This window comes from Lepisosteus oculatus, chromosome 1, assembly GCF_040954835.1.
Source record: "Lepisosteus oculatus isolate fLepOcu1 chromosome 1, fLepOcu1.hap2, whole genome shotgun sequence".
NCBI classification, from domain to species: domain Eukaryota; kingdom Metazoa; phylum Chordata; class Actinopteri; order Semionotiformes; family Lepisosteidae; genus Lepisosteus; species Lepisosteus oculatus.
Genome location: NC_090696.1, coordinates 41,595,941 through 41,619,161, shown reverse-complemented (window position 1 = coordinate 41,619,161; position 23,221 = coordinate 41,595,941). Strand labels below are relative to the sequence as shown.

The window sequence follows — 23,221 nt, the reverse complement described above, 5'->3', positions numbered from 1 at the left end:
TGTGCATGTCGTCATCACTATGCGCTTGGTTTCTCGCATCAACAATGTGAATGGATGGACGCAAATTAAAATGTCCAAACTTTCAGAATTAAAATTTAAAGACTCATGTGGGTCTCTGCCCGGTGGTTTTTGGTCGGCTGTGGATGTTTGGATAAAGAAACCTCATGTAGTAAATAAAAGACTGAGTGGAGCCAAAGAAGAAGAGAGTAAGGATTGCGAAGATGCAGAGATAGAAGATACTTTATCAGGATTTTGGAATACTGACATTAAAGAACTAAACGATGTATTCTGCTATCTAAGGAACGGTGTTGAAGGGATCTCCCAATACCGTACTGGAAAAAGAGAACAGTGGAGTTTTACAACAAGATCGGTAATTCCTAAAGTCAGTATTGATGGGACTCGCTATCATAAAGAATTTGTAGTGAAAGGTAAGACCAGCCATGAAATCTTTTTTTTTCACTGTATATTTGAAAGAAAGAGAAAGGCGTTTAGCATCTTTAACTCAAATACTCAATACTCAAAAGTTCAAATACTGCGCCCACTCACTGTCTTTGCCATTTAAACAGAGTTTCAGTTTCAGTTAGTAGGGGTCCGTACCAATACATAAATAATAATACAAACAAATTAAAGAAACTAAATGCACAGTAGGGCAGGAGAAGCTAAAATTTAATCAAAGGACAAAGTACACCATACATAGAAAGTACATGTAATGGACTGTGCAATGAATCTATACATTTGGCTCTAGCGCTATCGTCCCGTATGAGAAACCAAGTTCTTAGCTGAATAAATCCGTCACAATCAAAACAACGTAAATCCTTACAATAATTTGAGATAGAACATTCCGTGCCTCTATAGGCAAACAGGAAAACTTTAAAATCCACTCTTAATTTTCACAGGGAGTGAGTACAATTTACATGGGATGACATTCATGTCCTGACGTGAGGTCTTTTATTTAAGGCTACTGAATTCAGGGCCAAACTAGCCTATTTTGTATTTTACAAGATACAATAGTAAGGTGTGAGAGTAGTCTAATCTTGATATAATAGAGGCATCTGTCACCATTTCAGTTTCAGATAGGCAGAGTGGGGTTTATGCTGGAAGAAAGATACCTTTTTGAAGAACACGTCTTCCAAAAGGAGCAACTAAATCTCTAATAAACAAAGGTTTGATTTCAGCAAGGTCAAAAACTACATTGAAATCTGGAACTTTGCAATGGGAGTTTATGAGTTTAGTTTACAAATGTTCTATTACGTCTATATGTCAATCTCAAGTATACACCTGTAATTTCCAGAAATTATACCAGTATTTGTTTTAAATTTGTGTATCAGCAGCGTAGTTGTGGTACTCAAGTCCTTGATGGCAAATAATCCGATCAAGAAACCATATGGAAATAATAAAAAGTAAAGGTCCCAGCCTAGAACCCTGGGAAAACCCCTGGGGAAGTGGAACTACATCGGATTCGAAAGAGTTTTCATCATTGGCTTCTGGCTGCCAAATCTTTTCCTTGTAATCCAGTGGGATGCTGGGATTAACAGTATCAAATGCATACTGGGGTTATAGGATATAGCAGACCCAGAGTCTGAAGCCATTATCACATTACAATAAGAGGAGCTGTTTCAGTGCTGTATCTTTGTCTAAGCCCTTTATGAAATGGTTCAAGGAGCTCATTAGATGATAAAAGTACTACATGAAGTCTGGTAATAATTTTTCCACAAATATGCTATGGTTTATATACATTTTTCTGTTGTCATCTTGATCATAATACTGAATCTTTACAGATCTCTTTAGCATGCGGGTGACATTTCTGCCAGTAGCTGAAAGCGTTCAAGGATTCATGGTTCTTAAAAAGGGCAATATTTATCAGATACAGCTCCGACCAGATAATGATGAAGAATGGTGAGTAGTTTGAATTCAGGTACTTATACTGTACTCATTTTTTTGTGTGCTAGATAAACATTTTTATTGATACACACTCTTGTAAAGTAGCTTTAGTGCTGAAATACTCAACTCAGAAGCAAAGCAAGGTTGGGCTGATTGGTACTAGAATGGGAGACATCCAATGAAAACCAGTTTACAGCTGTAAGAGGTATTGATAGATCACTAGGTTTCCCCTGGACCAGAATTTTAAAATCATTGCCCCATTCCGGTGACAGGGGACATTGTGCTGTAGGAGGTGCTGTCTTTCAGATAAGACATTTAAACAAGGTCTTAACTTTTTGGTCTGCAAGGATCCCAAAGCACATTTTGAAAGAGTAAAGGTGTTAATTCTGGTGTCCTGATTATGTTCTACTCTGTATTTGTACAATCTCTTCTCCTTGATTTCTCCCTTCATTTAATTGATAAAAGAAGGCAATTCAACTCATTGTGTGGTGTGTCAAAGTAATTTGGTGCAACTGAACTAATAAGCTTTGCCACTGCAGACAGGTAATTACAGAACATGTGCCTTCAGGTGTCACAGACGACCTTTCTGTCATTTGGTGTGAGTGAATTTGAATAAAATGATAATTAGGTCTTCCACCGTCATACAATTGGATATGTAACACAACAACATTTTCAGGTGATCCAGTTCCATCTATTTAACTTCTTTTGCTTTTACTATTCATTTTAGGTTATTTTATGCAAACCCAAGCAGAAAAGAAGCATTCTGTTTGATTACTTTATCTCTAGATTTACACTGTGTAGGGTAAGGTCTGGAATAACAAGTCAAAGAGCATGCTTTCAGTGGTGCCACCGCGAGGTTGTGATCTTGTAATGACACCTTAAAATTTACTGGAACCTCATTTAATTGCATTTTTGAACCTGCAGACTAACCTGGCAGAGTAAAAGTTCCTAAGTAGATGCAGGTTAATGATTCACCCTGAAGAAATGGAGCATATCCAGTTTGGGATTTTCCAGGCTTGTAGTGTGACATGACTATACACTTAAAAGAAAGTACACCCTCTTATGATTCTGTAGTTTTACATATTAACACGTATTTGACTTTCACCTAGTCCTCACCAAATCCTAACTAATGAAATCAAATTTCTTGTGAAAAAAAAACGCACATATTTTACTTTATTATTTTTTAAACAAACAAAAAAACAGCATTCAGAAACCTTCTGTGAGGTTTCCGAATGTGATCTTTAATCTGCACTCATTCATTTAGCTACTTAGCATGAAGATGGGAAACAGCACCTCCAATTTTGATGCCATGGTTCACCTGCAGGTAAGATTGCTCTCTTCAGGTGATGGTAGAACTGCTGCCTAAGTGGAGGAATTGAAGTACTGTAACGCCTCGTTCAATGGTGTGGTCCGCCAGAGGATACATGTACAACACATCTTTCTCCATATGTCCTCAGTATGATTTCTTACATAATATCATTTGCATGATGTTGTCATCCATGCCTCTGGTCTTATTTTGTAGGTCCATTTCCATCTCCACCTTCAGCTCAGAGAACTGGGACTCTGACGGGGTGGTATACCCCAAACTTTCATGGCTCAGCAGTGAGCTGCTACCAAAATTAGTGAAGTGGTGCACTGAGAAGAGCAAGAGTGAATTTAAAAGCACCCTTTCTCTTATTCCCGTGGAAAAGTACAGTATCTTATATCAGCAGCTAAAGGAAAAGTACAAGGCAATGGTCAAAGTAAGTGCATACTAAATGGATTGTTAACTTTTTACATTTTTTTGTTCATATTCCTCACCAGGGATAAAGACACTCTAGTGAATACTTAGCAGTGCTGTACTATATTATTTAACAACTATTATTATTTTTGTTACCAATAGGGGGTTACAAAGTCTGTTCAGTTGGTATTAAAGTTGCTTGTGTTCTTTGTTCTTTGGTGCAGCTTTGGTGAAAACAGTAATAAATTGGAAACACTGTGTTAAGCAAATCTGTATTAATAATGACACAACGTAAACATACAAATACAGGTTACACTATAAATAAGCAAATCTATGTAAATCCAGAAACTAAAAAGTCAATGGGAAACCTATCTCCCTTTTCAAAAAATGCATCCAATAACCAGATGAGGCCATTTTTATCCTAGGTATTCTCTATACAGGAAATCCAAGTTTCCTGAAAAACAACACAATGGAAAACTGGAAAGCTCTTTTAGCAAAGTTTATATTCTCCACTCGAATCTGGTCTTAATGACTGATCAGAACAACGACCTTCCACTTGGCACTTTCTCTTCTCCTTTTCCCTTTGTCTTGCTGTGCTTCCTTCTCGTGTCCTTCTCTCTGTCTCCCTAACTGCCTGTTTTTATCCTCCGTTCCTCAACTGTTGAGGACTCTTAATCATTTACAAAGAACATAATTAACCAAGATTAATCAGATGATTCCCCACAACTAGAGTGTTGACACTAGCCTAATGTTTAACTGTTGCCCCAGACACCTTTGTAGTCCTTTCCAGTAACTATAATGTTTTTTTTTAGTGTAAACTGTGTCCTTGCACGGCATATAAGAACCAATCAAGTGTACTTTTCAGTTTACATCTATACAAAGAAATTTCTTCTCTGTTAAACAATAGTTAATAAAACATAGGATATTATTAACTTCATGCCCTGCGATGGACTGATGTTCTGCTTGGCTGTATTTGGCCTTGCACTTGTTGTTTTCTGGGACATGCGCTGGCTCCCCCAAGCCCCTGTGTTAGAAAACGGATGGTTGGATTTTAAACTTAAACTACTGCGATTAATGAAACAGTTAAATGTTAGTCATCAAGTTCTTCTATAAGTAGTTAACGGCACTTTACCAGGACACTGTATTCATTTAATATAACCCTTCAAATGCTGTATTGTGGTATGGTAAAATACCTGATTCACTAACATACATTTTAATTTATTATCTATTTTTTTAATGCTCTGTATTAGGTTTGGCCTGAAGTCACAGATCCAGAAAAATTTGTTTACGAGGATGTTGCCATTGCGACATATTTATTGGTATGTGTTAGTTTTTCTGTATTTTTTAGTTTCATGTGATCGAAGCCATTATGGGGGGGATTTTAACTTAGAAAATGCTTCTGATTTTAAGGCGTAGTGGAAATGAGGGTGACATCAGCGATCTCATATCTTTATACTTTAAAAAGCAGCTTTATACTGTATGCAAGATAGGATTGTGCCGTTGTGATAGTTTTAATTTAAATCAAAGTAGATTATTTTATCCAAGTGTGTGAATAATTCTAAATACAGACACACATATGTACAGAGCCTCAACACCCTCTGCCCACGACAGATTACAAACCTGAAAGTGGCCCTGCAGTAAACAGGGGAGGAAAGTGTCTAAGAGAAGGTTTCCTTTTAATTGCTTTGTTTTAAATTTAGTTATATTAATAATGTATTGGAAGGGCAGCATGTTGGTACAGTGGTTAGGATTGCTTCCTTGCAGCACTGGGGCCCTGGGTTCAGTTACTGGGCTGCTATCTGTGTAGAGTTTATCTCTCTCTGAGTCCTCTGGTTTCTTTCCAAAAGTCCAGAAACATACTGGTAGGTTAATTTGCTTCTGGAAAAACTGGCCCAGGTGTGAGTCTGTGCACTTCTGTGTCTGTGTGTGTCCTGTGATGGACTGGCGTCCTGTCCAGGGTGAATGCCACCTACTGCCTGTTGCTTTCTGGGACAGGCTTTGGCAATCTTGTGACCCTGGATTATATAGTGGTTACAAAATGGATGGATGCGTTGGGAATAGAACCAACTTGGAGATATGTCCTGTCAAGTAAAGTGAAAAGAGTTTCCATAACTGTTGATAAATTGAATGTATCTCTCCAGTGAAATTTAAATATCTCGGCATGAGCAGATGTTTTCAATGCACGTTGTTTTCTTAAATAAGGCATCCCTTGCTACTTGTATCTGTTTTAAATACAAAGGTCTTAAGTGCAAAATATACTGCCGTGTCCAACTGATGATCTTATATTATTGTCTTTTCTCTTATGTTGTTTAGGTGTTGTGGGAAGAGGAACGTACAGAAAAGGGCATAATGGAAAAACAGTCCTTTGTAGACCTGGGTTGTGGAAATGGACTTTTAGTTCACATATTAAGCAATGAAGGAGTATGTAACACATGTCTAGCTCGAGAGCTAATAGCAGAATTTATATTTTATAATACTACTAGTAACTCATTGCATTTCAGAAATCCTAAAACTGTTCCATGTTCATAAACACTTTTTCATCAAATACTGTGCATAACATAACTACAGTTCCCTCCTTATTTATTTGTACACAACATACAATAGATAAAAAACACCTTACAGACTGTGTAATGGGTTGGATAATGTGACTTGCTTAAATCAATTTAAAAAATCTTACCATGATCATAACGGCATTGTATAGTCCAAATTCATGCTATACAATTGCCGTAATTGAATTCCATTCACAAGCTGGGAGGTGGGTATAAAATAATAAACTAAAAAAAACAAAATGTAATGTAGTCCATTACTAAAACACTTTGCTATAATGCTATAATGGCAGTCCTGTCTATATAAGGGTGCAAGTACTGTAGTGTCTAGTGTTAAATCATTTGAGGCTGCTGTTATATAGGCAATCCTGTCTGGATGAGGGACCAGGTGTGTGGCCTTGGGCTGGGGGACACTTGGTTTGGTAAGTAACTGTAAATCCAAAAGGAGCAGTTGGAGATTTTACCATACAAAATAACTTTTTGGAGGATGCAAAGTATAGAAGGTGTCATTCCATATTGCCTGCATGAAAATAACATTCATGGGACAGTTTGTATGGAAGACACATCTTCTAAGAGAAAACCATAAAAAGGAGTAACTCAGATTTCCCAAATAACATCTGAATGACAATTGGATCTACGGTCTTATGGTCAGATGAAATGCAAAATTGAGCTTTTCTTCACATACTCATGAGTTTAATGAATTTTTAAACATGAAGCTCATGTTGAGAAGCTCAGGCTTGGCCACAATTGGATATTCCATGACAGCGATTCACAGCAAACATCTAAATTGGCAAAGAACAACACACAAAATATGCCATGTCAATGTCCAGTCCACAGTCCAATTGAATAGAGGTGGTTCCTAACCTAGAGCACACATGGGACCCTAAGGGAGTAGCAGTCAACACACCCTCTCGGAAGCACCAGAACCTAATGGCACACTAAAAGTAGTAGCTACAGGGATGTGAATAAATATGACCCTCATGTTTTCTGAACTTAAGTATGACAAAAATAACTTTTTTTATCTGTGATTCTATTAAAATAACAGTATGACTCCCCCCCCAAAAAAAAACAAACAAACAAACAAACAAAACAAAACGGTATATTATCCAATCTGTACACATTTCTGTGAGGTATTTTGTTCCCATTTCATCTGGGATTGAATAATTCTGGAGATGACTGTATATGTGTCAACTAGTTTGACTGAAATTTATTAGATACGATCTTTATTTGACCTGAGCCCAGATGACTTAAACATCGTACCGTAACATTGTATTACTTTACATTCAGTTGTGACAAATATTGAGGAAAGAAGTTCAAAGGGCATAGATCTCTGGTTTACTTAACACAGAACATGCTAATATTGCACTTACATTCTAGCCAAACTTAAATTTGATGTATTTCACAGCATCCTGGAAGGGGTATTGATGTGAGGAAAAGAAAGATCTGGGACATGTATGGCCCCCAAACCCATCTTGAGGTAAAGGAAGTGGAATCTAAGTAGATATTAGAGTTTATTTTTTTTAATTTAGGTCTTAATCCTAATGTCTGAAAGACTTATAGTTCTAGTGTACTGTGTATCCATTTACAGATCTGTACACTTAGATGGGAAAAAAGGTCATTATGCATATTTCTCTCTGGCTTATCAGCAGGATTGTAAATGGGTTGTAGAACATTCATGGACATGCATTATTTAATGAATCCCGCAGTGGTCTGCAATGTGTGGAGACTTGAGCCTTTGTGATCTCCAAAGAAACATTGGCCTCATGTATCTTTGTCACAGGGTGGATGCATGACAGGATGTGGGTAGGTCTGGGGCTCGGGAGCTGACCCAGATCACTAGCACTCCAGACGTGCTCATTAGCACATTGCTAGAAATCCAGACTGCTTGGAAAAGTAGTAACTGCTCGTTCTGGGAACCCTGTCTGATGGTCTGCATGTTACAATAAAATATATGCAGATTCCTGAGAGCATATTATTTCATTTGCACAGTTGCAATTTCTTTATTCACTATTAGAAAAGTTGAAGAAAAGCCTTTTATGTGTATGCCCCATCCTCACAAGGGAGTGCGTGTACTGTATGTATGAAGGGGGGTGGATTTTTTTAAACCTGCCTTCTATACCAGCACTGAAGTATAGTTTGTCAATTCTTATCAAATTGTTTTAAAGTGGTTGTTGGTTTACATTTATATTACAAGCCATTATGTTAATGAAAAATATTATTAGTAAAAGGATGCTAACTAAAAAATGTTTTCACTTCTTTACGTAATAGTAATAGTACAATACACAGTTCGTGTTTGCAGTGTTGTTCAATGGACCAGATAGATTGATGATTTTGTTTTTACGGTGCTTTGGTGTTTTGTAAAAAAAAAAAGTTCCATAATTACAAAACATCTGCATATTAATCTGTGAGAATGTAGTTTTGAAATTCATAGATTTTCAGCAATACCTAATGCTTTTCAATTTTCAAAGGCCTGTTTTCTTCCAATAAGATCTGAAAAGTGAAAAAAGAATTAAGTGGTGAATAATGCTTGCCAGTTCACCCATGTAACAGGTGTGGTACAACGACAATAGTGCTGTTTGTGCTCATACTCTAATACTGTACATCATGTTTTCATGTTCTCTCTTTTAAAGGAATGTGCAATCACCCCAAGTGATAGCTTCTTATTCCAAGAAGCGGACTGGTTGATCGGAAACCACTCTGATGAGCTAACACCATGGATACCTGTAATGGCTGCCAGGCATGTAATCAGATGATGAGTAGTTTTATAGAGCCAGCTGAGCATTTGATTGACTTTTTTTACTTGTTCTATTTATTAAACATCTTTCCGGCACCAGGTGGTGCTATAGAGTTTTATTCTTAAGGCTTTAATGACAAAACGTGGCAACCCAAGGATATACAATATACTGTAAAATCAGTCTGCATTTCCCTTTTTTCTGTTATTTACTGGTTCTGTTTTGTATATGTTTTTTGTTTATTATTTCTGTTCACCATGAATGTTGAAGAAGTGTATTTTGAATGACTCATTCATGGATATTTATTAACATATGGTGCTTTTGACTTTTTCAATGAGACAAAGATCATTATTTACAAAAAATGTTAGCCTTGCTTAGATGCAGTGCAAAGTAAAACAAGTGTATTTCTTAATCCTTCATTTAAATGTCTTCAACTTTAGGTCCTCCTATTTCTGTCGGTACTTTGTTCTACCCTGCTGCTTCTTTGATTTCTACGGGAAGTACAGCCGGCAGCATAGTGAAAAGTCCCAGTACAAAGAATATATTGATTTTATAGCTGAAGTGAGCCGTGTGTGTGGATTTACAGTGGAAGAAGACTGTCTCAGAATCCCTTCAACAAAGCGGGTGAATAAGAACGTTGATGTGGTATATAGATCGAGTTTCACGAGGAGTGTAAAAAAAGCTACTTGTCTTTGATGTCTATTGCTTTGTGACATAATAGCCTGTGTGTCTCTTTATTTCACCTTAGCCCTGATGATGCATTCTCTTGATAATCATATGTTGCTCATTTGTTAAAATGAATTCGATGATTATCAGTCACTGTTTGAAGAACAAGATGTACGGCTGGTTTAGGCAAGAAGTGGATGATTTATTAATCGATTTATTGTAGATGATGGAAAGTGTAATGAGACTGTAATTGCTAAGCACCTGCCATTGTGAAATGTGCTTATTATGTCCTCCTCATTTAAAAAATCTTCATGAGTTTATTAGATATCTAGAATTCACGACAGAGAGGCCCCACTCAGAATTTATCACAGAGAGGGAAAACGTATGACCTAGAAAATATTTAATAAACATATCTGCATAAAAATATATTGCAATGTATATAAATGTTTAACTTAAGAATGTAGCATTCTCACAGACCTGTATAGTACTCCTTTGCAAAGAGTTGGTCATGAGTGTTCATTTTAGTACTTGTTACAGCTGCAAAATGTGTCACAAAAGTAGACCTTATAGTTAATACTTTCACAGCGGGGTAATATGAGTAAGTTTAACTTCACCCTCTTAGGTCTTTGCGTCATTCACTTAACTTTAAAAGAGACTCTGTGCTATATTAAGTTTCAAATGCCTGCAAAACATCCCAGGCGTTAAGATAAGTGTTTCAAGTAGGTAGCTGCGTCAGCATGCGTAGGCTGCAAAGGAACAAGTAAAGGATTATTCCATGCTGAAAAGAGAAGAAGAGAAACACAACGTTGCAACTGTGGAGCCTTCTTTGGGTTTGACACCGAAAGAAGGCTCCACAGTCGAAACGTTGTGTTTCTTTTCTTCTCTTTTCAGCATGGAATAATCCTTTACTTGTTCCTATTAAGATTCCTGTTAACACTAACTGTTTTAAGCACACATTGAATTAAAAGTTTTTCTGTCCCTTAATTTTTCATTAGGTGTGTCTTATCGGAAAGACTAGAAACTATGACTGTTCACAAGAAGCCCTGGTGGATGATCAAAGAACCCAGTATATTAAGAAAAGACTGGCCTGCCAAGCAATGGCTAACCATGGAAAAAGTGCTGGAGAAACTACTCACCTACAGGCCACTGTTGATTGCCTTAATGTCACTACCCATATGGATGATGTTGCAAAAGAAATTAACCATGACACTGACAAGCAAGTTTGTGCCACTGGGAACTGGGCAGCTGGATTCCAGCCTAGAGAGAAGATTGAATGTGTTAGAAACTGTGCTCATCTTCCTCGTGAATTAATTGACAAAGTTGTGCTTCAAGTGGCAAACGCATTGCTAGGTTTGAAAACAGAAGATGGGCAAAGATGTAATAATAATACATGGAACAGTGGAGGTAAGTTCTTGTTCTTGCAAGCAAAGCAAACCGAATGTGAGTGTTAAAAATTCCTTCTGTGCTTTAGGCCTCTTAGTTGGGCAAAAATGACATCAAAATATTTGTATTATGTTTTTCTTTGAAAAGAACTATAATTTCACCAGAACAATTCAACCTTCCATTGTTTTTTCATTTTCAGAGTGTAATTCCAAAAGATTTTTAAACGTAGTCCTGTCATGTTGAGCACCTGAACTTTTATTGAAAAGAGTCCTTCAAGGCTCTGTTCTCAAAGGAATGTGAAGGGCAATTTCACTGATTTAATTTCAGATGTACCTCCAGTGAAAAAAATGAGGAATTCTCATTTCTGATTTCTGACATTGTGTTTTTTAGTTGCAGTGGTGTATTATATACAGTATGCTGTTTTAAATGTAACAGTGGTATAATGCAAGTAGTTGCTGGTGCTGGAAATATATATTTTTTGTTATGAGTAATAATGTATTAGTAATTGCGCATGTAAAAAGCAAATTCAAAATTGAATTTTAAATTCAATATACTCAGAAAATTGAAAACATTTCTGCTCAAATAGGGACATTACTTGCACTATTTCATAAGTCCTTTTTGGGTGGTTATTTGTGTACATGTAACAATTAGTGTATGAGACATGGCTTTGTCACGTGGTCTCTGTCTCAGTTCATGCTAGGTTAGGTTATGTGTGGAGTTTGCATGCTCCTCAGGTTTGCATGCTTTTTCACTGGCTTCTTCAGTTTCCTCCTACAGATCAAAAACACACCATCTTGGTTAATCGGATTAGTGTTTTTTAAGGTGTCCCCTGTACAAGCTTGTCATTGTGTGATTGTGTGTGTGCCCTGTCATCCCATTCAGGGTATATCCTGCCTTGCATCCATTCTCACCGCGACCCTTGCTCAGTATGGATGCCGCACTAATTTGTCTCACCTGCCAGTATTTATATCATACTTGTTATAAAGTTATAGTTGGATTAAAGTTCCTTTGAAATATAAAATGCACAATTATAATTCATACCGAAAGAGAGTTTTGAGTGAATAAATAATATGATGAAATGGTGGAAACATGGACACCAATGTTATAAATTCTACAGACAATGATGTTTATGATCCCTGGGTGCAGTATGTCTATTTAAATAAAATGAAGGCATTTATGCATGCATGCAGAGGGAGAAGAAATCATGTGGGAGAGAGAAATAATCAGTTTTGATGAGTCTGCATGGTTGTACGGCTACCGCATGCACATCTGGAGCTATTCATTTTGGAGGCACTTCCTTTAAGAGCTTTTTGGTGTATGGACCTTTGTGTCCTACACCCAAGTAGGAAAGATAAATACTCCTGTCTGGTAAGAAGAGACCGTACTTCATTAATCTTACTTAAAAAAAAATAAGAGTACATTTTTGAGGTTACAGGAGTCTTCCAGTAAGAGATGTCTTCTAGTATGAGGTATGGACCTGTAGAAGTAAATGTTCTTATCTCATAGACTGTACTATAGTGACAAAACGTTTTATGCCTCTTATTGTAATTTCTTTTATTCACTTTCATGTACATAGAGAGATATACTTGGTTGTTTCAAAGATGGAAAAAGCTGAGTGCAAAATAAGGGTTATAATCTTTACAGCTAAGAGGTAGTGCAGTGTTTGAGATAACAGCGATATTCAGTTTCACAGATCTGCAATATGGCTCTTGCTGTGCTATTGCCCACAATAGAATCCCACAATATATAGTGACTGTGTGCACCTTTTAAGCCTAATTTGAGAATATAAAGAGATGATAGGTCTCAACACACCTAGATTGCTGTTGTGGATCTTAAATTTATGAACCTTGTGAGCTTAGTCTTATTTCAGATACATTGAGTTGTAATTATGGCTATATCATCGGGGCAAGCTTATACCTGTTTTAGTTTCTACTTTGGCTATCAAAATCTTCACCACAACTCAGAAAATACTGGTCAAAATTAAAGAATATCGCCAGAAATACCTGACTTGTGATACTGTAATGGGAAAAAAGACCATGACGTGATGTTGTAATGGTAGTTTATAAGTCCTTAACCAAGTTCGCATAACACCAGTAGGCTACAAACTCGTCCTGTACTCCAGAGAAGACAATATTGAAATCTAATTATTTTTCTTTAATTGGTGTTTAAATAATCTCTCAATATTTTCTAAATATTTTAATGAATCCAGTGCAATGCACTGTAATGTCTGATTTAGGTCTTGTTCCTACTAGTTTCATAGTGCTTTCTAGAATGTTGTTCATTAATACATGGCAAAAATAGGAAAATCGGCATTTCAAAACTAATAAGGATGTCTTTGTTAGGACTATCTACATATAGTACTACTAACACTCCGGTAAAAATTCCCTTCTCTGCAATGAATTCTATAAAACATATGCACTGCTTAATCCTATTGTTTGGGTAATTATTATGAACCTGTCAACAGGGACTTAATTGATGAATCCTATTAAATCACTTATTTCCTTTTGTGAAATACACATAAATATACATGAATTATTATTATTATTATTATTATTATTATTATTATTATTATTATACTTCCAGTGTTGTTAATAATGAACAATGCATTGGTACTCTTTAATGTTAGATAAAAAATTTACTTTCATTACTACATTTTACATATAGCTTCTATAAAATATAGAATCATATTTTATTTTGGACTATATTACACAAGATGGATATGAGAAGTCCTAATAATGATTTCCATTTAAATATGGAAGGTTTAAAACATAAGAAAGGTTACAAATGAGAGGTCATCATTTGGCCATTCTAGCTAGTTTGCTTGCTAGTAGATACTGTATATGATTTTAGGATCTCTTCTAGACTTTTAATCCTAATTTGAAGAAAATCAAATACTGATTGCTATTGGCATAGAAAGGCTACATTCTTCTTCAGAAATGTTTGTGTGCTAGGCTACGTTTGGGGTCACTTCATAGAGCACAGCAGCTACCCAGACCAGCGTATGATATACTGTACTGTACATACCCACACCATGAAGCGCAAACTATAGAATTGTTTACTGGCTTCTTCGTTGTTCAGTGGACAATCTTTAGCTAGGCAGCACCAAGCTTAAGAAAAGTACAGTAAGTGTACAAACGTGAGAAATCCATTTGACCCATCTAGCCCTTTTGGTTGCTAGTATCTAATAAATCCAAGACTCTCATCCAGTGGGTTTTTTAAAAGATGTCAGGATTACACTTTGGTCAACATAACTGGGTAGCTTGTTCTAACCGCCCACAATCGTGGAAAAAAAAGGGTCTCCTGCTCTCCGTTTAAATAAACTATTCCATAGTTTCTGTATTGGTCTTCCATTTCATGTCGAATTCTAGATTCTAGAGAAGTACAAATAGTCATAGTCAATGGGTTGACTATGTCGGTGTGTTTGAGGATTTACAATATTTTAATTTGTTTTTGTGACATAATTGCCATAATGATGTCAAGACATACAACTTTTTTATATCACTTCTTCAAGGTGTATACAGTAGATGTAATCTGCCACGTTTTTGCCTGGTCTTGAATTTTGTCTTAGTCTTCAGGAATTTTCTTTGCAATTTGCAATTTCTGTAGTACTTGCCAGTCCTTCATATGCTTAACTAGTTTAAAGAGTGTACTAGAATCCAAATAATTGATGTAAATTAGGAGGAGTAGTGGTACTATTTCAGATTCATGGGGTACTCAACTATTTCTATCATCACAATTTGAATACCCTGCTTCTATCTGTTCTGTTTCCAATTCATGATATACCATGTCATAGGCTCTGTTTGACATACAGTTTTTTCTTGGTCAAAGAACTCTCTAGTTAGAAAAAGATTGATCTTTTTAATTTTGTTTCTAAATGGCTCAGAATCCTGAAGCCATACTGATCGTATACTCCTCTATTTCACAGTTGCACCCGAAAAAAATACAGCTGAAATGTTGCACAACTGTTTCTATTTTTCATTATAAAATTAAAGTTTACTTGTTCCGTTCTTGCCAGTGTACACTGAAATAGCTCCCTGTTTTATTCTTAAGTTAGTTGAAATTATTGCTTTCATAATCTTACATATAACAGAATGTGTTTGTATGCCATTAGAGGTATTGATGTTAGCCATTTGAAGTATTTTGTTAATGGTTGATGAATAACATCTTATCGAGTACCATTGGTACCATAAGTAAAATTCTGTCAGACCCTTGAGATTTATATACTGTATAATTAAATGCCTTTAATACTTTTACTTCTGCCCCTACAAGGGTAATGGTTTTCGATTGAATTAATATTATATAATAACATAACAATTTTGATCTAATTAATTAATATAATTGATTTGTTACAAATGGGGGGTTACGTAACTATATGAAAATCAAGATTTGACTAAGCAGTTTAGTCAATAAGTAAAATAATTATTCATAACCTCGAACTTGTAAATTATTTCTCCCAATATACCCAAGTGCCTGGTATAATTAGAGGCTTGTAAATTTTGTGTTCTCTGGCACAGCTTTGTTGAGAGGTGTAATAAACCAGGCACACTTGGTTGAACAAATATTTATTATAATTACAAGACACAAACTACTCTACACACAACTAAACATACAACACACAAGTACTTACAAACAAGGCCGTTTCAGAGGCCTAAGATCCTGGTCACCCAGAAAACCCTGGATCGCTACTAAGCACTAAACTCTTAATATGCCTACAGAGGCCACACAAGAGATGAGCTGCCTTCTAACTAAATACAATGCAACTGCAGTTAAATCTCTCTCTCTGCACCCCGGATGCCAGAAAATAAATGGGAGCCTATATTCCTATCCATAAAAATGCACCCTAAGCAGGAAAGACATTTCTGAGGTATCGTTTACCCAGGAAACCCAAGTTCCTTAAAACACAGAATAGCAAGCTCTCTCTAACTAGGTTCAAATACTTAGCTCCATTCAGGTTTGGTTTGGATAATCATGAAGTAGGGGCTCTTGCCTGGCGCAAGCTTCAAGTCCTAGCTCCTCCGGACTTTACAAGGGACTCTTTGCTTCCCTTGTTTCTTCCTCCCTCTTCTCCTTCTGCAACCCCCCCACCCCCACCCCCTTTTGGTGTTTCTTCCTATTCTTCCTCTCCTGTGCTCTTAATGTGATCTACTATGTGTTTCTGTACTACTTCTTGACAATCATTAATCCACCTAGGTATACTAAGGTAAACTTTACAATTGTTTCTGCTCAAGGGGCCCCTCAGACTTCAGCAAACATCCTCTCTGCTTTGAAGTAGAACTGTTTATTGTTGCAAGTGTCACAGACTTTATCTAAAATCTAAGAGACACTTCTCAGTCACATAAAGGCTGGTGTCCATGACTCCACACAACTTATGTCAAATTTAACGACTGCAGTTGCTGAATCTCGCTCCCTTTTCTGTCCTAGAGGGTGTCAAATTATACGACTAGGAATTGCAGGGGGTGACTAGATGACTCCCTCACACCTTTTCATCAGCTCGTATTGCGCCGTGAAAGTACCCCAAGGTCGACTCATTTTGGCAACCAATCAACGTGGAGGACACCGGATTAAGGGGAGGAGCACTAAAGTAAACTAACAACAAACATGAAAAATTGAACAGACATCTGTGCTGGCTCCAAAGTTCAACGAGCCTCTCCACCAGTTGCATAGTCCAAAATACTCGCTTTCCTTCCTTCCTTATGGCCACATTGTATGCATTGTACGTCTGGTTGAGCGCTCATTGGCTGTTGACTGTCGCAGATACAAGAGCCCACCCCTACAACTTGCCACTCGCTACGAGAAAGTCAAACCAGTTTGATTTTGTCGTAGCCAGTCGCAGAGAGTCGTAAGGGGTGTTAAGAGCGCTATGACTGAGTCGCTGGGGGTGTCACACTACACAACTGATGGTAACGGGCGCGCGCTGGGACTCTCTACAACTTGCTGTGATTTTCTTACGATTATGTAAATAAAGGCTACAACTGAAAAAATCCTAGGGAAAGTCATAAAGCTGTAACAATATAATATAATTCAGTTGCTGGGAGCCATGCTGCAGAATATGGAAAAAAAAGTGTCCTAAAAAGCTTTACAAACATACTGTATGTGTCGGCATATACTGTAAATAAATAAAACAGAAAACCCTCTTACTCTTTTTGATAAATTCCATGATTTATATCTTCAGGGAAAAAAGTTACATATAAAATTATATTTAATTTAATTTAAGAGTAAAGTAATCAAATATCTCTTGACGTGAGTGATTTGAAATATGATACTTAATGTTGAAGTAAAACTATAATATTTTCAATATGCATCAGTATAGGTTTATTTTAAGGAATTCTGACTTTGCAAAGTACTTAGGATATTTTGTAATTGGAAGCTACACATATATATATATAGTGATTTAATGTTAACTATTAAAATGTAACAGTTTCTGTGTTTGTATAGTAGGTATGCTGTTTTCATAGAGATAAAACAAAAATTGCTGTAATCATAGCTGACGCTTGGTAGGTTTATTTAAATATAGCAGCTGTTTTTCTTTATGGAAATCTAATACCAAAAAGGAAATTCCTGCTAAGACTATGGTCTTCATATCAATGTATTTAATATTTTAAAAATCTATAGGAACAAGCATATAGTAAAGATGTAAAAAACCCATTCAAAGCACACACAAACTAGTTCATCAGGTTCATCACTAGTTCATCAAGATTGAATGTTTTTAAAAGGTCTGATCATCTGAGTTTGTGATGGAAAGGGATTTGTGTGGATACTATCAGAGGATGTGCTGTTCCCTGTTCTGTCACCTTCAATTATAAAGCTTCACTGCTGCTTAAACCTGATGGTTTGTGGGTGGACAGCCTCAACGGTTTTGATAACACAGCAAAGTTTTCCCTGGCGGATCTGAGCTGTGGTCACAGTACATTCCGAGAATTGAAACGGATTATAACTCGGCTGACATAATACTAGAATCTACCCATTACAACTTCCTAAGTAAGGAAGCTGTAATAAATAAACTAAGTACAGTGTTATAACTTATCTTCATTCATATGCAACCAGCTGAATTAACTAAGTTCAGACAAGAGTTGCTAGTGTTGTTTTGTCTTGAATCTATATATATTTAAATATTGCATCCAAGCAACATACATTTTTGTTAGGGTTCATTAAGTGTATGATTTACCCCCAGGCTATCAGCAGGGCTAACAAGCTTCTCTTTCACTGTTTCCAAACCTTTCTTTTAAAAATATAAAATGTAATACCTTTTGTTGCTATTGACTTTTCTTTTGACTACGTCTTCTACTGTACTTTAATATGTCACTCTTAAATTCTCATTAACTGGTGGCACTAGAGTTGGTAAAAAAAATAGTTTTCTTAACCACTGCCTGAGGGTTACATCGTTGCTATGGTACTATGACCAAAACCTGGCAATTATAATCAGACTTTCTTAGGGTAGAAACTAAGAAACTCTCTGGTGAAGCTCCAATAATTTTGTGAATATTTTCTGGCAAATTCTACCAATTATAGCCTTGCAACAATGATTTTAATGTAGTATATCTTTTGATTTGAAATAAGCAGTCCCAATTTTATTTTTTCTACTCCTCTGAGAGAAAAATAACAAAATATAAGTGATTCACAAATACACACTAACCTTCTTACAAATAAACCAAGTCACATGATGAATACATTGCCATTCTCACCATTCTTACTGGGATCCCAATCCACCCTTGTATAATGGCCACAAATTAAGTCCCTCAATTGTCTTTAACCTGATTTAGTCTTTGATTAAATCACTTTTTCTACCTACGTGCCAAGTCGCAAATTACAAAGAGTACTTTTGGGGTTTTTTGCCATTAAATACGAACTTTGTAAATAAATCATGATTAGAGGATGGTTTATTTATTTTTAAAATTTTGTTACAAGTAAGGTATAAATCCTGTTGCGTATGGTTAGCATATCAAAATATCAAAATGTCAATTTCAGTCTGTACCCTCACATATTCTCAAGCCTTTACATTGTTTGTTGATAGGATATAATTGATTTCATATCATATTAACTGATATATTAATGGTATGAACACCAGCTGTTTTATGAAAAGCTTAATAATTAATTCTACTTTAATGACTCTGTCTTCAGTCTCTTTTACTTATCACCAACCAGCATTTCCTTGCACTTTGTCCCTCTAAAAATATTTTTGGGATTTAATCACTTGAAGAGCATTTTCATGATTTTCTGTAGGTTATTTTCACTTTAACTATTTATCAAAATTCTTTAAGTTATGGAAAGTTTTTTTTTTATTCAGTATTGTTCCAAAGATTTCTTGTGTTAAACATTGAATTGTTTCCTGGAGATACTGAAAAAACAGTCATTTCAAAAACTGGTGGTTACATTGTTAAGGGACACGATTCACATGATGAGGAATGATTAATAATACAGTTTTCTACATTAAGAATTTAACAGATAGTTTCAGTATGTGTATGAGAAATGAGAGTGTGATAAAAATGAAAATGATTAATCTAGAATTGCTAAAAAAGAGTGCGATCACTTTTCCATAGTTCTTTCATAGTTCTTCAACTGACTGTTTTGTGAAATACAAAGTGTTTTAACTCCTGTACATTCCTGTATGTAAGTTTTAAGCTGCCATTTTTATCCATGCTTTGCCCCACAATAGTTTAGAATTTAGACTGATAACAATTTAAATTATAAAAACTTTATAAAAAATGACACAATTGTAGAATGTAGATAGTATAATAATATTATTAATAATAATATTAGCTTAGATTATGAAATACATTTTTCTTTTGTAAGTGCTGCTTTGTTTACTTTTCATTTGTAACAAGCTGAAAGTGTAATCTTTATGACACATTCAACAGCATAAGAGTTAATTGCTCTTTATGATCATTAAACCTTATGTGGGGATTAAAGATGAGAAAATATACTTTATTGGAGTTTTGTGCTGAAATGAAACTACAAGTGTCTTCAAGGTAGTTACTTTTGTACTTTCCTAGGAAGTCTGACCCTAAGAGAAACAGCAGAGCTTTTGGACAAAGAAACACTCCAAAATCTGAAAAATGAATGTGGAGGCCTACAGACCCTTCTAAAAAACAATCATCAGGTGTTCAAAGGTATGGAATTCTTTTTTTGCTACAGTAACAATAATGGTCCATGCTGGAGAGTGGTGGGTCCCATTCTTACGCTGTTTTTCTGCTGGCATTAACATCTGTCGAGCAGATTGGGGAGTTATGGGTGTTGTCAGACGCCAAAGTATGTTTCTCCTTGAAGACAGGATTGAGGCTGTGTTGCTTTGAACTCAGCCTTCCTGTCTATATCTTGTCTATCCAGTCTCTCCACATTGAATGGTTGTTAGAATTTGAAGCCTTCTACTCTTCCCACTGTTAATCTGAAGGAATGGTAGGTTGTCCTCTTTACGTTTGCCAGAAGTGGCAAGCTGTGAGACCAGATCCTAGGTGGGGCACTGCTCTTTTATGCTTGAACATGGTCTTTTAACCAGAGTGCCCCAGTAAAATGCCCAGCTGTCTAAATAGGTACAAATGTATGTTGCTTTGGATATGCTTTGCATGGCCAGAGCTCTGTGTGCTAAGCTTTCAACAGCTGTTTGGTATGGTAATTAGTAACAGCAAGAAGCATCGCCTATTCTCATAATCTGGAAATCATCAAGGAGGAATGCTGTATGAACCCTTTGTCATTGTCTGGGGTTCTAAGATAGCTGGAGACTACCTCTTAGTACCTGTGTGGATGATTATGGCAAAATGGACTCTAATCTGGGAGCATATGGGCACAAAGCAGGACTGAGAGATTGTCAGTCCATCACAGGGCCATTGGGAAACTGACAATTTAGAACCGTCAATCAAACCTATCCATCATGTCTCTTTGGAAGGAAGCTGGAGCTCCTGGAAAACAGTTCACAGATGCCTGAGGCCAGAATCATACCCAGAACCCTGCAGCTGAGAGACAGCAGCTCTAACTGCACCATTATGACCAATAATTGCAAAGTACAGATGTATAGGAAAAACGTGAGAATAAATGTTAGTCATTAATAGGGATGGGGGTAAAACAGTGAGCCCTTTAAAAGTTATACAGAAAACCTTCATTAATTCATAGTCAAAGCAGTGCTCATACAGTGTACAGGTATTTCATGTTAGGTGAAACTGTGTTATTCAGAAATGTAAAGTAAATGGTGGGGGTGCATTTCATGCCCAACTCAAAATCAACCAATTTATAAATGTTACTCCTTTATTATGACAAGGTTTTTTTTATTTATGGGTTATACTTGAATATCATTTACAGAGAAAAGGTTTAAAGATGGTTAAATTAAAGAAATGTGGTCACGTGAGCAGTTCAGCAGAAAATGGCTTCACCTAGGCAGAGCAAGGCCTGGATGAGCAACTATAGAAGTAAAAGTTAGTGCTTTTCGCTAACACTTTGAGAAAGCAGATCAAATTAATGCTTGCTTTAATTTGCTCTGCTTTTGCACAAATGTTGCCTTCATTTCATGCCAGTAAAGGACATTATCATGTCTGCTCATTGTTCTCGTAGCACTTAATCATATTTAGTTTGACTCTAAACCTATGAATTTTCTATTTATCTTAAAATCACCATTATCACTGTACAAGTATATTCAGTGTCAACAGGTTTCAGTGTGGTTGGATCATTTTTAACACAGATTTTTCAGGAGTTTATGCACATTTATATTAATGTTATGTTTTATAACAACTATTTAAGATTAAGAAAATATTTGAGATAATTTCACATAAGGTGCATTGTCACTTCCAGAGATGCACATGCCTGATTTTAATTAGCTTTACGTTTTAACACAGATTTGCAGATCTGCATGCTTTGCTTTGTTATAATTACACTGCTTGCACATCTTCAGCTCACTAAATGTCAAAAACTTAACTCCTTTAATTATTCCAAGTTTTTAAAGACGTTTGACTGTCTTATTTTAAATTATTTTAAATAATTATTGAGAAGTTTCTAAAGATATTGCATTTTGAATGCAAAAATTGTATATTTACCATGAAAACGAGGTCTGCTCAAAAGCAGTTAAAATATGCATTTCACATTATATTAGATTCTAGAAGCTTAGTTCTTTGATATTCTCTTGACTATAATATAATTTTCATACTGTATATATACATTATGAAGCTGCAATGATTTAATATGAGCCAGCATTTTTAATGGTATTTTTCACCATGGTGCAGTTGAAGGGGGAAGAGTTGGGATCCGTGACTGGCGAATGGAGACAGGAGGCAGGACGAGCAAGCGGAAGACGTCCTCAGAGCTGCTCAAGACACGATTGTGCTGGTTCCACGTCAACCACCCACAGGGTTGCCCCTTGCCCCCCGAGTCTTGTGCGTTTGCCCACGGACCGGAAGACCTCCGGCGCTGCTCATTCCAGAGCAAGCGCCAAAAGAACAAGCAGCACCAACAGCAAATGTGAATGTCCTCTTGACTACCTGCTGGACATGGTTCGATTTTAGTTGATTGTTACTTTCTACTTGCCTTGGTCGGAGAACATTCTTCTCCCTTGGTAGTCAGTTGTGTGTGGTCTATGGCAGTGATTAAGCCAAAAACCATTTAACGACTCACTGATTTTAAAATTGAACAAAACATGTTTTGAAATATTTTTTTTTCTATTTTGTCCTGTTATTCCAATGTGTTGCCAAAAAATGGATTTAAAAGCACACATACTAAAAGTTAAAAGCTAGGAATATTTGTTTTCATTATATTCACTTAATACCTAATGTAACTTGATTTCTGTTCAAAATACATGATTATTGACATACAGTACTTCCATTGTTCTAAGTTGTAATGTCAGGTGAAATATACTCCTAATTGATGAGACCCTGCCATAAAATACCAAAGTGTAGCATTGCAGCAGCAGCTAGCTGCAGGCTTAGTTGCTTCTAAAATATTTGACTCAAGCCAAGAGGGTCTTAGATCTGCTGATAGCTACATACCACAGTTTATTAGTTCAGTCTTGACACTAGTTTTACTGCTTGTTTTATTTGGATTGCAATGCCAGCAAAATAGGGTAAAATAGGGTAATTGCGATGTTTTCATTGAAAATTGTAAAACTTTTTTTTTTAATCTGGGCTGTCTTACCCAGTCCAGCATAGATTGTGTCCAATTATTGCAATATTTTAAAATATGAAAACCACTGATGCTCTTGTCAATCTGAATACCAAGTTTTTTCATGTCCAGTTGAAATACAAGTCATTTTGGTATACCTGTAGACCTTAAAATGGCAAACTTTTTTTTGGTGGATATTTACATCTACTTTTCAGGAT

The 23,221-nt window shown here is 36.2% G+C and overlaps 1 protein-coding gene across 1 annotated transcript; it reads left to right on the top strand.

Moving 5' to 3' along the window:
* On the top strand, positions 1-22,565 carry trmt44 (tRNA methyltransferase 44 homolog). The gene is made up of 11 exons (XM_006629682.3): positions 1-428; positions 1,779-1,896; positions 3,404-3,623; positions 4,852-4,920; positions 5,915-6,022; positions 7,553-7,624; positions 8,778-8,884; positions 9,320-9,503; positions 10,541-10,949; positions 19,919-20,035; positions 22,133-22,565. Exons 1-11 carry the CDS (start codon positions 20-22, stop codon positions 22,369-22,371), a joined length of 2,052 nt encoding a protein of 683 aa, XP_006629745.2. The 5' UTR covers positions 1-19; the 3' UTR covers positions 22,372-22,565.
* The last annotated feature ends 656 nt before the right edge of the window (positions 22,566-23,221 follow it).

What these genes read in the sequence shown, in the direction of transcription:
- trmt44 (XM_006629682.3), top strand. Translation starts at nt 20, where the DNA reads ATGCGCTTGGTTTCTCGCATCAACAATGTGAATGGATGGACGCAAATT. An exon ending in TAAAGAATTTGTAGTGAAAG is followed by an intron (nt 429 to 1,778) that starts GTAAGACCAGCC and finishes GAATCTTTACAG; the next exon opens with ATCTCTTTAGCATGCGGGTG. An exon ending in ATACCTGTAATGGCTGCCAG is followed by an intron (nt 8,885 to 9,319) that starts GCATGTAATCAG and finishes CTTCAACTTTAG; the next exon opens with GTCCTCCTATTTCTGTCGGT.